This window comes from Mus pahari, chromosome 1 (assembly GCF_900095145.1).
Source record: "Mus pahari chromosome 1, PAHARI_EIJ_v1.1, whole genome shotgun sequence".
Classification (NCBI taxonomy): domain Eukaryota; kingdom Metazoa; phylum Chordata; class Mammalia; order Rodentia; family Muridae; genus Mus; species Mus pahari.
Genome location: NC_034590.1, coordinates 152,225,468 through 152,243,470, shown reverse-complemented (window position 1 = coordinate 152,243,470; position 18,003 = coordinate 152,225,468). Strand labels below are relative to the sequence as shown.

The 18,003-nt window shown below is 44.2% G+C and overlaps 1 protein-coding gene across 1 annotated transcript in view; it reads right to left on the bottom strand.

The window, feature by feature from the left end:
- Cc2d2b (coiled-coil and C2 domain containing 2B) overlaps positions 1 to 18,003 on the bottom strand; it is a 70,453-nt gene that overhangs the window by 5,655 nt on the left and 46,795 nt on the right. The window contains exons 25-31 of the mRNA XM_021215548.1: positions 14,298 to 14,396; positions 12,045 to 12,227; positions 11,682 to 11,879; positions 10,407 to 10,496; positions 7,811 to 7,924; positions 5,207 to 5,341; positions 4,776 to 4,898 (exon numbers count right to left, since the gene is read on the bottom strand). Of these exons, the coding sequence (XP_021071207.1) occupies positions 4,776 to 4,898; positions 5,207 to 5,341; positions 7,811 to 7,924; positions 10,407 to 10,496; positions 11,682 to 11,879; positions 12,045 to 12,227; positions 14,298 to 14,396 (942 nt within the window). The remainder of the gene's footprint in view (positions 1 to 4,775; positions 4,899 to 5,206; positions 5,342 to 7,810; positions 7,925 to 10,406; positions 10,497 to 11,681; positions 11,880 to 12,044; positions 12,228 to 14,297; positions 14,397 to 18,003) is intronic.

Genomic DNA, 18,003 nt, shown 5'->3' with positions numbered 1-18,003 from the left:
TTCCAATTTCACCAAAGGGATGTTTTTGTTTTTGTTTTTGTTTTTGTAAGAATTTGTGTTCTTCAAAACTTCCAAAAGGCTTCCTGTTAATCCTGGATCTAGGTGTGCTTGTATTGTACAATGCAACCTGTGTTCTTGATCATGTAAGATAGTGGTCATTCAGACAGTAGCTTATTCTGGGATACATGTGGTAAGGCAGGAGACTGACTGGAGGAAGATTAGCTCAGTGATAGTGCTTGCCTTGCATGCACAAAGCCCTGGGTTCAGTTTGAAGCACCATAAAAGGTCACTAGAGATACAAGTCCATCAGTCGTATTTGATTACGGCATCCCATGGTGATGTTGGCTTCTGACTTTCCTGAAGATTAAGGCTTATGTCCCTACCAGGATTTTGCTCATCCCTCAACCCATCTCTGCTCATGCAGCAGCCAAGCTGCTCTGGAAGCTCCTAGAGACACTCCCTGGCCACTGCAGACCTTGTTGCTGGCTGTCCTCTAGGGACCATTCTTTTCCCTGACTTTCAAGAGGCAAGCTCTGGGTTACCTCACTCAGGATGATATTTTCTAGTTCCATCCATTTGCCTGTGAAATTCATGATGTCCTCATTTTTAATAGCTGAATAGTATTCCATTGTGTAAATGAACCACATTTTCTGTAGGACATGAATGGTATGTATTCACCAATATAAGTACAGAATACTCATGATATAACACACAGACCACAAGAAGTTTAACAAGAAGGAAGGCCCCAGTGAGGATGCTTTAATCCTACTTAGAAGGGGAACAAAATAATCATGTGAGACAGTGGGAGGGAGGAAACTGGGTGGGAAGGGGGAAAGGAGGGTAGGATTAGGAATGGGGGGGCGGAGACAGGAAAGGAGCCCAGAGGGGCAGGAGAATGAATGGAAATATGCAGCTTCAGGGGTTGGGGGGGCAGGGAGAACCTCTAAAAATCTCAGAGACCTGGGATGTGAGAGGCTCGCAGGACTTAATGGGGATGACCTTAGCCAAAATGCTCAATAGTGGGGAGATGGAACCTGAAGAGACCACCTCCAGTAGATAGAGACAGGGCTCCCAGTGAAGAAATAGGGCAACCCCACCCATCTTAAAAAACTTTGACCCAGAATTATTCCTGTCTAAAGGAAATGCAGGGTCACAAATGGAGCAGAGACTGAAGGGAAGTTCATCCAGTGACTAGCTCAATTTGGGATCCATCCCATGGATGGGCACCAAACCTTGACACTATTACTGATGCCATGTTGTGCTTGCAGACAGGAGCCTAGCTGTCCTCTGAGGGGCTCTGCCAGCAGCGGACTGAGACATGCAGATACTTACAGCCAACCACTGGACTGAGATTGGGACTCCTATGGGAAAGCTAGGGGAAGGATTGAAAGAGCTGAAGGGGATTGCAACCTCATAGGAAGAACAATATCAAACTAACCTGGCCTGGGAGCTCCCAGAGACTAAGCCACCAACCAAAGAGCATACATGGGCTGGTCCGTGGCTCCTGGCACACATGTAGCAGAGGACTGCCTTGTCTGGCCTCAGTGTGAGAAGATGTACCTGATCTTGTTGAGACTTGATGCCACAGGGAAGAGTGATGCTTGGGGTGTTGTGGGGTGGGGAGCACCCTCTCAGAGGCAAAGAGGAGGGGGAGGGGGTAAAGAACTTTTGGAGGGGGACTGGGAAGGGGGGCAACACTTGGAATGTAAATAAATAAAGCATTTTTTTTTTTAAGAAGCAAGTTCTGATCACTTAGGTTGTCATCCACTTTCCTGAGCCCTCCTCCCCTAGTCCCCTCCCTTCTGCTGTGAGCTCCCCAAAACACATTCATGACTTCTGCAGCAGCATTTTGTTGTTGGATTTTCCTCCTTGAAAATGGAAGGTCAAAGAACAGGGGTGTGTCTTTTGCCTGGCGGCAGCTACATCTAACACACCCACCAACAGGAAACCGCCAAACCCCACCTGACTGGACAAGGAAAAAAACTAAACAGACCAAAACTAAACAAAACGGAAACAAAACCTCTAAACAGATCACTCTCTCTCTAGGAGGCAGCAGCGCCGCAGCCACGGCTACTGGTGGTTTGCCCAAGAAAGATAAGCACATTTCCCCTTTTACAAAAATGGCATTTCAAACAGGAAATATAAAAACACACACACATGCTTGATCTGCATGGGGAATGTTTAGAGGAATGCACGAGGAACTGATAGGCCAGGGTTATTTCTATTATTTCTTAAAAGAAGTGGGGAGACTTTGAAGGTGGAACAAACTCTATATCCCTTGGTATCCTTGGCTTTGGCCCCTGTGACTCTGCGTTTCTGAGCTGTTATGGGTTGCCTTGAATACACACGCAATCATAGAGCGTGACAGAATGGACACCTACTCAACACACGGCCACCCAGCTATAGATAACCATTGCATCCTTCTGTAGTTGCTTACGTTTTTACTCATTTGTAAAATTTTATTTATTATCTATTTATTGGCAATACTGAGGATTGAACCCAGGGCCTTGTGCATGATAGCCAAATGCTCTATCACTGAACTACATCCCTGGCCCTTACTTTAGATTAAAAAAAAAGAAGAAGAAAGACAAGTTAGCTCTCTAAGTATATGTAGTTCACAGCTACCACTCCAGGGTCTGCTTACACGCTGCCAAGCTTCCTGCCATGATGATAATGGACTAAACCTCTGAAACTGTAAGCCAGCCCCCAGTTACATGCTTTCTTATAATGGTTGCCTTGGTCATGGTGTCTCTTCAAAGCAAAAGAACAGTGACAAAGACAGACACTGGTCCTGAGATAGTAGGGGTTATCTCTGTGACAGACCTGACCATGCTGTGTTAGGGAGGATTGGGGAAGGACTTTGGAGCTTTGGGGGCTAGGAAAGCTGTTGAGTGAGAAGAGCTCCTTGGCCGTTCCATAGGAGCTTAGAAGATAAGAGTGTTGCACATAATGAAGATAAGAAAGGTCTGGCTTGTGCCTTCCAGATGTAAGTGAAGGCTTGTGTGAATAATCTGTGGTGTCTGGTCAGTTGGGCTGAAGAATCAGCTGCGATTAACAAGAGGCTAGCATCCTTGAGGTAAAGTCTTTGGGAAGTGTTTTCTCAGAGTCAGCACATGTATTCTACACTCCTTATTCTGCTATATATACTTCTCTCTGTTATTGTTCTTTCTTCCCCCTCCAGTTTAAAGGTAACTTCTAACATGCATTTGGTATTTAGCATTCCTATAAATGCCTTTACAAGTCTATTGTATATAAAAGTGTGTATAAGCATATAGATAATGTCATTTTTCAAACTTTACTAATTGCTTTTGTACTTGTGCATTTTTTCACATTCTCTTTATTTTTCTTCCTATAAGGCTTTTTTTGTTTGTTGTCGTTTTTTGTTTGTTTGTTTGGTTGGTTTTTATTTTTTGGAGACAGGGTTTTTCTGTCCTGGAACTCACTTTGTAGACCAGGCTGGCCTCCAACTCAGAAATCTACCTGCCTCTGCCTCCTGAGTGCTGGGATTAAAGGCGTGCACTACCATGCCTGGCCCGTATAAGGCTTTTTATATCCATTTTTGTAATGCATAGCTCTAGGCCAGTGCTGACTGGAAATTGTAATTGGAGAGCTTAAAAAACTACTGATATGCAGATTCATCCATCCATCCCAAGGTAGTAATGTATAGATTGAGAATTACTGCAGACTTGTTCAAACATTTTCCACTGCTGTGGAAGAATTCATTGTATGCGTATTTCACAACTCACAGACTAATTTCCTAATTGGGAATTTTTTCCAATTCCTTGCTGTTTTCTCTGCTGACCACTGTATTTTTCTAACCTGTGCGTATTCTCCAGGGCACACAGCTAGATGGTTCAACTGGGAGATCACAAGTTGAGCAAGTTCAACTTTATCATATTACCAGGTAATCTATACCTCCACCATTTCTCTGCTTTTTGTTAACAGTTCTATGCTTACACATCTTTTGTTCTTAAGTTCTATTTCCCTGGTTTTAACTGAGGCTGAGCATTTGAATTTCTGCTTCTATGCACTGTCTTGTATCTATTCTTCTGTTTGGCTCTCCCTGTCCTCCTCACCACCCTCCTCCCTTCTCTCTTGGCTCACAGCTCCTAGTTTGTGGGCTCTGCGTCGCCTTCACTCTGCCACCCTGTGGCCCTCAATCCAGAAAGTGCTACTGATGGCAGCACAGATCTGCTCAGCCATGACACGTAGATACTGGGTCAAGCTGGTCTCCTCATTCCTGGACACCTGGCCTTTTTCCTCCCATCTTATTTCAAAAGTAAATGAAGAGAGCTCCATCAGGGTCTGGCTACCAAAGGGATGCCTGCTCTAGCTCCTTCACTTGCTAGCGTGGTTTTAGACCTTGCTGCCATCTTTGCTTTACCCCTACCAACTGGTACTATTTCTGTCCTGTTTTCATTCTGCAAGATAATCACTGTGGTTTGGAGTCTAGACAAGCACTCTTAATTTATCAGTTTTTATACTTGATCATCACAAGACATGAAAACTTACATGCCAACTTGAATGTTATATTTCATTTCTGATGGGAAAGTTTATGACCTAAATAACATTTGAGATGACATTCATTTCCTCAAGTCATTTTTTTTTCTGAAGATTCATGGAAGGCATCAAAGTAGCCCAAACATAAGCTGGATGGCAGAGAAGATGCATTTTGGGTGAGCATTGCTGAGTAAGTCAACAATTGGGCTGTCACAACTAACAGAGATTAGAAGCAATATTAACACTCGGGCAGACACACCCGGAGGAGTATTTACCTGTACGCTCTGCGCTTTGGTCCCCTGAAAGTTTTTTGGAAGCAGCTGTTTCCAGAGGCTCTCTTTTGAGTAGTCAAACTGTACAGCCATCGGTGTATTGTTTTGTTGAATATTAAACCAGACCTGTGAAATCATTAACAAGTGGACACTGTAAGCCCACAGGAACACAAGACTACAGCGGGGAAGAATGATGCAATATTTTACAGGCTTGTAGACAACTTAAGTGCCTGAAGCCAAGTAGCTGTGAGTGAGGAGCAGATTCCAGGGCTCTGGGAGCTCTGCAGACTGGCTGTCAGGGTCAGAGATGGGCTAATCCCTGACCCCACAGACTAGTGGGTGCCATGACTTCAAAGTTCCCCTGAGATGCTAATGTGTGCTCATGATGACGTGAAGAAATGACTCAAGTTTGTTTTTTTTTTCCGTATACTTACATTTTTGTCATTGAACAAACAATCTACACTTTGCAAGGGACAAAATGGGTCAAACTGCTTATGACATTGCCCTGTCGATGGATTCCAAAGCAAACACTCTTCGGTTTCTTGAGTTAACACATAAGCCACATGGCCCTGCATAAGGAAAAAGATTCATGATACGATGTATTTGTTGACTACCTTCTATATGTAGAAATTATAATTATTCTGAGTTGTAAGGTTTTCTTTGGATTTTAAAAAAATGTTTTTTAAGGAGGAAAAACAACTTAACAGCAAAACCCAAAACCAAACCAAACCACCACCACAACAAAAAATCACAAAGTCAAGAAAATTTCAGAAATCCTCAGACCCCGGTAGTATGATGAAGAGAACCTGTGAGCCAGTGCCACCATTAGAGGTGCTGTAGGGTGCACTGGTGGCAATAAAATATGTTACTCTAACAAAATCAGTATGCTATGGGGACTTTCTAACAGACAGTCCTAAAGCATTGTGACTGGGCCACTTTTGTCTAATTCACACAAAAGTGCTGTGGGGACTCACTATACCTGCGGACTGAACACCAGGCCGAGCAAGACAAACAAACAACTAAGTAAGATAATTCCCTAAGGCTCCGAGGGAATCATGGAAGGAGTTTAAAAGCCACTAAATTAAAACTGAGAGAAAGACTTGGAACTAGAAGGTAAAGTATACAGGAAAGCAGTCTAACGGATAAGGAGCCCTGGGCAGGGGATCATCTTAGTGGGCAAAGACACCTGCCACGGAAGGCTAGTCGGTAACATGAGCTCCATCCTAGGGACCCATGAAAAAGTCCAAGGGAAATGCCACAACATGCCCTCTGACCTCCACGTGTGTGCCTTGGCACGTCTCCCTGCCACCCATACACACACATATGATGATAATAAATATTTATTTAGAAAAGACAGCAAGTATTAGTTATGGGGCCAGTGAGAAGACTCAGCTGGTAGAAGCCTCCTGGCCTGGCCACAGGAACCAGTGTAGGCAGAAGGAGAAAGCACTCGAGTTTTCCTATGACCACCACGTGTGTGCTGTGGCATGTGACTCCTGAAATAATAAGTACAATTTTAAAAAGTTTTTAAAAATATATTTATTTATGTATGTGAGTACACTGTTGCTGTCTTCAGACACACCAGATGAGGGCATCAGATCCCATNACAGATGGTTGTGAGCCACCATGTTGTTGCTGGGAATTGAACTCAGGACCTCTGGCAGAGCAGTCAGTGCTCTTAACAGCTGAGCCATCTCTCCAGCCCCTTAAAAAGTTTTTTTTTTTGTTTTGTTTTTTGTTTTGTTTTGTTTTGTTTTTTGGTTTTTCGAGACAGGGTTTCTCTGTATAGCCCTAGCTGTCCTGGAACTCACTGTAGACCAGGTTGGCCTCAAACTCAGAAATCTGCCTGCTTCTGCCTCCCGAGTGCTCGGATTAAAAAAGTGTGCCACCACGCCCGGCTTTTAAAAAGTTTTTTAATGGTTATATTTTGCTCTACATGTATCTTCTCATACTGTTAAGACTTTCTTAGTGGGAAAATAAATAATTCAAGTAATTATAGCAATATTTAATATTTATTGGTTATGCTAAGATTCATACTGACTTTCTCCTTTTAATTCACTCTCAATTCTGAAGGTAGGCATGTTTATCACGCACCCTCTTTAATGAGGACTTGGAGTTTAAGGGGCTAAAGTGACAGTGAAAAGCAGCATTCACTTCCAGCAGAGGTTAACAGGATGGAGAGGCGAACAAAGCCCAGCCCACACCTGAGTGAAGCTGCTGACTTTAAACCCAAGCCAGTCTGGACACTGCTTGGTCCATTGCTGTCCTGTCCCTGCGTCTCTACATCTCTGGCCCAGAGCGCTTGCTCTTCATTACTGTGCCTCCCACTTCACCCTAACCACCAACTGAGATGGAACCTGCCTGCTGTGGATTTCCTCTCTGGATCAAGTAACAGTTATTTATTGAGATCTTATTAGTGCCACCTACTAGCACTTACAACCAGGGTAGTGGATCAAAGGGGGCATTAACAAATTTGACAAATAATAAGCTATGGCAAGTGATCTTGGGAAATAAATCATATCATAGTAACCAAAAAAGGCAAGACTAGAAATGCTGAAACGTGGCGAGACATCCACGTCGGGCCGGAAGCAGGGAGGGATATATTCACAAGTGTAATAGTGTAAAGTGTTAAATCCTGGAGAAGCAGAGAAGACACCATTAGAGTGTTAGTTCAAGCCTTACAGTGTAGTTTCTGAAACTGGATGGTAGTGGTGGATGAGAACAGCCACAGAGCCACGCACGGGATGCCGCATGACCCCTTATCTCATTCACTGCACATTTGCTACCGACAGCTGGGAATTGAACTCAGGACCTCTGGCAGAGCAGTCAGTGATTTAATATTCCTGGAGGCCACGTCAAGAGTACCATTTTACAAGAAGAAAGGTAGAATCTGTTCTTTGCTCTGTAGGAATGTTGGTGGGCCAGCATTACCCTCTGGTCACAAATGCTTGCCCATGATGCTCTCCGGTGAGCGGGAAGTTTACCAGGCTTGCGGCTTGGGTCTGGCTGAGTTTCTTTCACACTTCCCCGGCACTTACTTCTAGTACTGAGGTTCCCAGGATCACCAACGCCTTCTTCCCGAAGTACAGAAAGAAATTACAGAGAAGTATGGCGTGCTCTTCTTTATTTCCAATGGCCAAACTAATGCAGCACTGGGTGAAAGAAAAAAAAAAAAAAAAGGAACAAGAAATAATACAATGTATTCTAAAAGGAAGAGGAGAGGAAGAGGAGGAGAGAGGAAAGAGAAAGAAAATCGAGTCCAGTAAGCGAGGCATTTAGAGCCTTATACTCCCTGAAGTCCAGCTTCCACTTTATCAGGCTGTTAATACAGAAACTTAGCTTAAACTTTGCTTTTGCAAAGCAGAAAGCTCCGGCTTTGATAAGGGGTAAGGAGAAGAGAATATTACCTTGGGACACGGCCACTCTGATAATGGGACAGTTGATATGGATATGGTACAGAGTGGCCAGACAATTTATATCCAAAACGAGACATTTCTTTCAAGACAAATATACTGCCCTGAGCTTCCGAGGGAGCATACTGGATAAGGGGTCACACAGGATCTGGGGGGAGGGGGGAGTGATATTTGGGGCCTTGGAGCTACAGTCTGTCCTGAACCAGTGCAGTGTTTGACTCAAATAAAGGCAGAGATATAAGTCAAATGATGTTCAATCAGGAAGCACAATAGAAACTTCTTACCCTAAGATAGACAGATGAGCTGCAGATAAGAGATCCAACCCAGGATACTGAATAAGTGTGTGTGACAAATAGGAATAGGTACAGCAGGAAAAGCAGCCTGGTGGCTTAGGCCCGCGCCAATGGAAGTATGTTTGTTTGGTCCTTAGACAATTTTTTGTGTGTTTTTGTCTTGTTGTTGTTGTTTTGAGTCCCTGTCTGTTCTAGAATTCACTATGTAGACCAAGCTGGCTTTAAACTCAGAGATATTTGCCTGTATCTGTCTCCTGGGTGCTGGGATTAAAGGTGTGGGCCACTACTCCCAGCCTTGGCCCTAGAATATTTTTAAAAGAAAACTTTTGTGTAAAACTTTAGATTTCTGACTTCTGTTGAAAAACATTTCTGACTTTCTATTAATAACATTGGGCCTAAATGTTCAAATGGCAGCTGTTAAGTCTCTCAGACTATCCAGACACCCAGAAGTGAGCTTACACTGGACTGTATGAGTTCTGGCACTTAGATAAAAGCCGGAATTTCTCAGGAACTTATGAAACTGGTTCCCTTCTACCAGAAGGAGTCATTTCCCTTACTTCTAGCAGAAGGGACACATGGGTACCTATGGTGCCTACCAAGATATCAAAGTCTATGTTGGCCTCTGCATTCCCTCAGTATCACAAGCACCAGTCACACATTTCAAAGTCCATCCTAGGCCTTCTCACCTCCTTCTCTACCCTCCCTCCAGCTCATGGGCTTCCCTCCCCGCAGCTATCCGTCCTTCTTACAACCTGGCTATTCCCACTATTCTCTTTGTTACACACTTCCTCTCTGTGTCTCCTATTCCTGTTAACTCTCTCGATTTCACTGTTTTTTCTCTCTCTCTCTCTCTCTCTGGTTGCTATTCTCCCTCTCTTGCAGAAAGCCCTGGCGGTGCCCAGTCTGCAGGCCATGTTCAGTCTACTTCTTTTTCTCTATACCCTGGGCTCCTTCAGGTGGCTCTGTCTGCCCTCCTTTTTCTATCTACAACAAAGCCCCTAACCGCATCATGGGTAGTTGGTCACGTCAGCAGTTTCTTTGCTGTGCCCACTGGGACACAGCAGCAATCTGCTGTTGAGTAGCAGTGATAACATGGCGATGAGGCACGTGCTCTCTGGTTCATGACAGCCCTAGGGAGAGAGCCAGGGACACGGGGTAGGATGAGGAGGCCAGTGAGCTCCTGGTACCAGCTGTTTATTCAGCAGCATGGAAACAAGCATAGCAAGAGATACGGGCACACCAGTGTGCCCTGGCTGCATCTCATGCTAGATGATAGGGTTCAGAGAGAGCATAATACTGCACTGGTGATGCGCCCACAGAATAGAAATATTCATGAGGAATTACTTTGACTTTTGAATGGAAAATCACCTTAATGACTTATTTTCATAAATGATTATGGAGCAGGCAAGTAGACACAAATTATCAAATACTTTCTTCTTGTCATGAGGTATCTACCAGAGAAGACTGCTAGACTCTGGGTTTATGCTCATAGCCTTTATAAGCTGGATGGCTACTACACTGGATGCCTGGCATCCCAGTGTAGTCCTGAGCCTTTCTTAGGATGAGCTTTTAGGCACAGGAACCATGTTCTGGGTCGACAGACTTCAGTGAAGAATAGTTAGCCAGAACTGGAACTACAAAAGCCAAGAAAAGCAAGGTCAGTACATTTAGAGACTTTCCCAGCCCTTGGGCTTTGATGGATTAGGGCTTTGTTTTAGTTTGGGTGGGTGGCACTATGTGCTAAGTGTTACAGCCTGAATGGTACTTCCATCCTGGAGTCAGTTGTGCAGTCTCAGGCCTGCTAAGGTCTGGGGTTCTCTTACATTCTCATATTTCACAAGGCAGAACACTACATAAGAAGTTCTACCTTAAGGGGAAAGATGAGTGAGACATAGTATACATTTTAACTATAAAATGTCACTTGTTACCTCTGATGTCATCCATATGTCAGAACCATCATTTTCATCCAACGTCTCTGCCGCAAAAGGAATCAGAGATACGAATCGGGCGATGAGGTCCTGGAATAATATTAACTGACAGTCACTGAGCATGTCCATTGTCCAGCACAGCACTGTATGAGCAGTATTTCTCCCAGAGCACACTAATGGTTTCTCAGGGGCCAGAAAGAACAAGCTTGGAGGGATAAAATAACATGCTCAGAGGCACAAAGGTTATATGCTTATGTGAGCCTCTGGGGATTGGGCCCAAACAGCCTGACCCAGAGAAGACTTGTCCCGCATTATGTTTTATTGTAATAAATTATTACAATTTAAAAATACTATACCACTGCATCAACATTAAATGTGTACTTTATAACTGTAAATGTCAGCATTTTTTAAAGGTGAGAAACAACGAATATTTGACTTGCTTTTGGTTCAACATCTTTCTGAACTCCTCTTCTTATAAACTTATATAAGCTGCTGTAGCCGGAAACAGAGGGAGATGTGACCTGCTTCCTCAAACACAAGAACACTGAGGATGTCCCCTCCCCACCAGAATGAGGCAGGCCAGGAATCAGGCAAGAAAGGAGAAAGGACAACGCACAGGAAGTTCTTTAACATTTGAAGTGATGTGTAACAGGTGCCCAGTTATGCACAGCCACAACATGTTGCACTAACGACTTCATGCAGTAACGACTTCATGCAGTTAAGGCCCGTGCCCCACTCTGCTCAACAAGTGCCTGAGAGAACCCTTAGCTCCAGGACAGTGGGCCTCAGACTGACAGGCAGCAAGAAACCATGACAGAAAGGCAGAGTGCTGTAAAAAGCAACCTACCTGGATTTGGACGTTGTTTTTTGTTTGTTTGTTTGCTTGTTTGTTTTGTTTGTTTTTTTTAGGTCAAAGGGTCATATAAAGAGAGCTTTATAGTTCATAAATAACATAAATTGTCCAAGGACAGTCAATCACCTAGATTGACCCCCCCCCAATAAAAAGTACAGTTGAGCTCAGCAGCTGGGGTGCACGTCTTTAGTCCTAGCACTCAGGAGGCAGAGGCAGGCAGATCTTTGTGAGTTTGAGGCTAGCCTGGTCTACAAAGCAGGTTCCAAGACAGCCAGGTTTACACAGACTCGAACACACACACACACACACACACACACACACACACACACACACACACCATGATCCTCTTGATTCTTCATAAGTTCTCTATAATCTCGATGAAACTGCTAAAAGCAATAACTAAAAGAAAAAATGCCACTCACAAGCGTTGCATTTGAGTCATGAAGAAATATATCCAGAAGCTGCTGAGGCGGATTCAGTGCCTTGATGTATCTTGTGACTAAGATGTGCATCCCTTCACCATTAAAAACAGTCGCCATGACTCTTCGGTTGGGAAACATGGCCTTACAGTTCCTGGTAAAAGTCTGCGCTCGTTGTAAAATGTCTATTTGATCTGAAAACTAGAATCAGATTTAAGGCAGCTCAACACTATGCCTCCCCCCTTACAAAGCAAGGGAAAAGCCAATGTTTACTTCTGATAAATTTGAAAATGTTTCCACTGGTCTTTAAAACCATTTACACTTTTTTTGATGATCCGTTTCAGAATAATTCAGCGTGAGACCTACCTCGTCTACTTTTGGATTGTACGTGACATATGATATCTGAGGTTCGATTGTAGCAAAAATGTTTAGGAAGGTACATTCTTTGGGGTTCTGCCCACTGCAGTCTTCTCTAGGGAGGACGTAGGTGTTACTCCAGGTGTACCCAAGCAAAATGGGTGGGATGTTCACTTGAAATGTCCCGCTAATCTGAGAGAACAAAGGATGAGAATCAGTTAAACCTATATCCCAGAGCAGTCTTCTGCCCAGGAGAGCCTTGGCTTACACAGGGACATGGACTCCTGCTCAGTAGTTAAGAGTGCGTGCCACTCTTCCAGAGGACCCCAGGGTATTTCTCTGTGCTTGTGTTGGGTGGCTCACAACAGCCTGCGACTCTAGCTCCAAGGGATCTGATGCTTTCATCTGGACTCAAGTGCACATGCCCACATGTATACAGAACCCAACATAAAACACATTGGAAAAATGAGAAGATCTAATTTAGGCTCAACGAAGATGCTGAAAGATCATGTTGTCTTCTGCATTTGAGTCTGGAGTGGACATGTAAGGGCAGGACCCACAGCCCCTGAGTACGGTTGTGGAAATAGAGATAGTGAGTGTCAGTGAGAAAGTTAAGAGGCAGGGCTGGGGGAGGGGGATGGCAAATCATAGTGACACCAGCAGCTAATGGTCAGGAGCCCTCCCTGTGTGCAAGACCCTTGCGCTGTGTACACAGTACTCAGTGCGCCAAATGCTGGGGCAGCATGTTCCATTCAATGAGGCAGCTACTGCCCTTACCTTTACTTGAAGTTCCAAAGCTGAGGTTCAGAGAGCTGATGCAATTTGTGAAAGATCATAGAACTAATGAGCAGTGGAGCCAGGATTATCATCCAGCCTCTGCCATCTTTGAAACCCACACTTGGTGACTACCTGTCTTCACACAGCCTGGTCTGAGGCAGAGAGATGTCTGCAGAGATTTGCAAGCATACCAAACCCTGTACCTCTCACCGCTGGGATCTCTTTGTCAGTAATCCGTTCTATCACGGCCTCATGTGACTGTCCATAGCATCTTTCTATCCTCCAACTACTATCTATGATCTCCTCCTTTTAAAAAGGCAACAGTTTCAGTTGGTACCATGACACCAATAAAATGCAAGCAGAAGGCTGGGTGGCTGGAGAACTTCTTCTCTGACATGGGGAGTGGCCGTCCTGTTTCTCCCTGCCTCCTGTCATGGCACAGCTGTGAAGCTGGACTCGAAGTGAACAGTTTGCAACTAAGGATAAAGAGGACAGTGGAGCAGAAGGTAGTGTGGGTACTTGGTAATATCCTTGAGCAGCTGGCCCCGGGCCTCTGAGCTCCTTTCCTGGAGAGGTAAGCCAACCCCAGACTGACACCGCCGCCGTGGTTGGCTTCTCTGTCGCATCTGGCCTAATCAGGTCCTAATAAATCCCCTCAAATCCCCTCAAGTGCTTGTGAGACCCATTAAAATACTTCAAAGGGTCAAGCAAGTAAGAGAAAAATAAGTCACAAAAACATTCCCCTCTTACCTAGCATCAACCTCTCTAAGCCTCCATTGCCCCAGCAGCCCAGACACAGCAAGGTCCTGCTGCTCTGAACCCTCAGAGAACCCATCCCGTAGCCCCACGGAAACACTATGGCCTTTTACACTACACCAACAGGAAATTCACTTCTGAGTCTTCAAATTCTCAGGGTCTGGCATAGCTACTGAGATTCCGGGTTCCCTGCGTAAGACTTTTCAATATGTGAATGAGCCTTAAGTGGAGCCTAGACTAGAGTGTCATACTTGCTGGTGGCGCAGGCTCTTGCTGCTGTTGAATCCAGCAGTTGAGCCCCGCCCCCAGGTTCTTGCAGATTCCAGTCTCATCATCAACTTGATGTAATTAATAAGCAAGGCTGGAAAGCTGAAATTCTTGGTACCTGGGTCTGGCCTTACAAAGGCCTTCATGCGAATACACATTTTGCTTTAAGACGTAGGACTAGCTATGCTACTCTGTCTTTTAAAACACTTTAAAAGTGAAAGAAATGACTTTATGGGTACCTCCTAGAGATGGTAACACCCTGCAAGCCCTTCAGACCCCACAGTACTTGGTAATAGTCACTAACCTGGCAGTACAGAATCTGACTAAACAATACCATAAAGTGCCTTTACTAGCCAGAATCGTGGGGTAATTGGCAAAGGACGTTTCTGTTACCTACCAGAAAAGTGCTTTTACTAGGCAGAATCGAATCGTGGGGTAATTAGCAAACAACTTTTCTGTTACCTCAGGCTGCTGCAGAAGGGCTGAGAAAGGGAAGCTGATGGAGCCCAGCCAGTTCTTCTGTATGTATGAGTGAACACTGCAGCTCTTGAGACAATGATCCTATTAAAGCAAATTTAAGTTGAATTCACAAAAAATGTTTCCTATAAGACGAATACTTTTACAAACTCTCAGGTAATTATGACAAATCAATCTTTTTATTTTTTGTTCTCCCTCTCCCTCCCTTCCTCCCTTCCTCCCTCCCTCCCTCTATCCCTCCCCCCTCTCTCTGTACATGCGTGCATGTGTGCATTCATTTTGTGTGTGTATGTGTGTGTGTGTGTGTGTGTGTGTGTGTGTTTGTATGTGTGGTGTATTCTGGGTGCACTTTGTATGCCTGTCTCAATGGGTGTTCTCTTTCACTCTGTCTTACTCCTTTGAGGCCATATCTTACTCTCTGAGCCCATGTATGTAACTGAGGCTGACCTTGAACTATGAGCCTTTACTTCGAAAGTACTGGGAGTCCGACCCTGATTCACCACACCTAGCTACAAATTTTATGTTTAAGATGGCCAGTTTGGTGACCTGTTCGTGTGGGTCAGGAGGAGGCAGATTCTCAAAGAGTCAGTTTCACATTTTCTTTTTTCTTTTTTTAGATTTATTTATTTATTATATGTAAGTACACTGTAGCTATCTTCAGACACTCCAGAAGAGGGCGTCAGATCTTGTTACGGATGGTTATGAGCCACCATGTGGTTGCTGGGATTTGAACTCTGGACCTTCAGAAGAGCAGTCGGGTGCTCTTACCCACTGAGCCATCTCACCAGCCCCAGTTTCACATTTTCAATGCTAACATTTTAGCACACAATCCTTACAAACCATAACAACCCTTTTCCTTGGGATGTGATTCAGGTCTTGGGATGTGACTTTGTAACCTAGCTTGCCCAGTGGGCCCGCCTCTTTTTATTAGGGTCTGTTAAACGGCAGCCATAGAGTGGGACCAGTGACGCTATGAAACTGGAGACCAGGAAGTAAATGGTGATTGCTCCCGCAACTAAATGATGCAGCTAAAAGTTAAAACGGGAAGTTTACACTGAAACCTTTCAAACATTTAAAAATGTAAAAACATAATACTCAAAAGTCGCAAACTAAGGAAGAATATATCATTGAAAACATACACAGAAAATAATACAAATTAAAAAGAGTGGGTACTCAGAAAATATGCAGACCAAGATGGTTTGAAGATGAGGTTATAATTTTAGAATGTTTCTATCATTCAGGATTGAGTCAGAAACAAAATAAGCAAGCAAACAAACAAACAAAAAAGCAGATACCGAACACATTTACCCAAGAAAATTCAGAAATCCTGAATTTACAGTACACTAGAAAAGTATAATAAAACTCCAAGCAGAAATAAAACAGAAAACACAGACTGAAGTATAAAAATTCAAATAGTTGGTGATTTTTCAAAAAATTGAGAAATCTGATAGAAGTTCCATGAAATTCTAAATTTTAGGCACAAGGGCCAGAGGAGGAGAAAAACCAGGAACACTCATCAGTTATCAAGACACAGGCTAACCAGAACCCAGGCCTGAATAATCACTCCAGCGTGTATCAACCCCAGGTGCTGCCCATCCTGCTGACAGGGACGACCAATCAGAAGCAAACCCCTCTGGTTATGGACTGCTCTCCTGCCTCACCTTTCCTGCTTTGGGTTTTCTACAGCCAGTGTAAGTCCGGTGTGAGTGGGTTAGGTGCTCCTAAGCCACTTGGTCACAGGTCTTTTTCTTTGCAGCTGCACTCAGGCTGTCCTGCTGGCAATGGCAGGAAGCTGTGGTAGGTAATTAAATAAGCTTCCCACCTTTGTTTCAGAGATCCTTGATCTCAAAGAATGTGCGTGTGCTGCTGCATTCCTGTAATTCCTTCCTCTAGGAGACTAAGGCAGAAGAATCTGTGAGTTCTATGTCAGTCTGAACAACAGAGGCTGGAGAGGTTGCTCGGTAGTCAAAAGCACATTCTGCTCTTCCAGGGATCTGAATTCAGTTGCCAGCACCCACACCAGGCTGCTTACATCCATCAGTAAATCACTAACTTCACTAACCAACTCAGTCCAGCTTCAGGGGAGCTGACATCCCGCTGGCTTCTGTATGCCCACGCTCATGGACACATGAGTAAATAGTAACACAAATCTTTTAAAAAATAGACACAAACGATATGACCAGAAGAAAACAACACACTTGGATAAAGTCAGCAATGATAAGAGGCTAACAGTATCAGAGATTATAAGACACTGGCAATGATATACTAATGATGTGAAGTCTTTAAAAAGAATCTTTTCTTCTTCCTTCCCCTTTCTTCCCATCCTTCCCCTCGTTCCACTGAACTCTTCACTCCTTCCTCCTCCTGCCCTTTTCCTTTCCTAAGCATTTAAACCATCATCTGAATGCTGGATTCATTTATGTCCGTTCTATGCCTATCAGGTTTATGTTATAGTTGTTGTAACCCAGGCTCCGAGCCTGGAGTGTCTAGTCCACCCCCAGATGCTGCTGGCAACAGCTCTGCCATCTCTAGTGTTGAAAATCAGTGTTGTGTCTGTGAGACTTGTAAGTCCTCAGGGTTCTGCTAACACATAAGCTAACGAAAGGGGGGGGGGGTTGTGGGGAGTAAAGATCTGATAACAGGAAAATAATATAGGAGAAAGAGCCTTTTAGGATGAGAATAATGAGAAATAATCACCCAAACTGTCTTTCAGATGGGGGCTGGCTGTTGTGGGATGTTCTCCTGAGAAGAGTGCCTGGGCCCGGGTGTGAGCAAAGACCAACAGCCAGCAACTGCACTGGGAGTTAGGGATCCATCCCAGTGTAGCCCCGAACCTTTTTCAGGATGAGCTTTTAAACACACACACACACACACACACACACACACACACACACACACACAAACATGTCCCAGCTTGACATACTTCAGTTAACAAGAACAGTACTCAGCTTAAGTCCTTGGATCCTTGGCCATCAAGAAATTGCCATTTAATGCCTTACCGGCCGTCTTTATTAAAAATTCATTTACAGTTTTAATGGGATTATTTGGACGCTCTTAGAAAGCTGGCTCGAAGACATTGCTGGGAAGAATTTGTTCAGTACTGTGTACATGTGACCTAACTCTGAGCTCTGCACTGCAAGGTCTCATCCGAGTCCTCTGACCTAGAGCCTCCCTTGCCTGAGGCAGAACTGTCTGTCCCTTCATCAGAACTAACAACGAGGCCAGTTCTTCGGGGCATTTGTCTTCAGCATGGCCAATTCTACTTCCCCTTCCTGTTGTCCTTTTTACAAGTTGGTCGTACACACTATGCCAATCCTTTGACAAGATTCACCCCTTTCCCTTTTCTCTGGCCTTCTAGATTCTAAAGTATGGGTGCCTGATTTTTTTGATGCCATGTATGATGTCATCTACAGATGGGCTGTGTCACATCCTAGTTCTTCCAGGATGCATGTGGCCTGTGGGTCCCAGGTTGGACACACCTACAAGAGAAGGCTCACCTAAAGGGCTAAGATACTAAGTAGTACTTCTTTCAATGTAGATTTACATAACCCAGAACATCTGCTGACTTTTATAATGGCCTTTCTGTTCTATTCATTCCAGAACATAGCACATGGAAACTGCTCAACAGTTTAACTTGGAGGGGAGTAACATGTCTGTCTAAACAGGACTACAGGAGACAGCACCAGGTGGC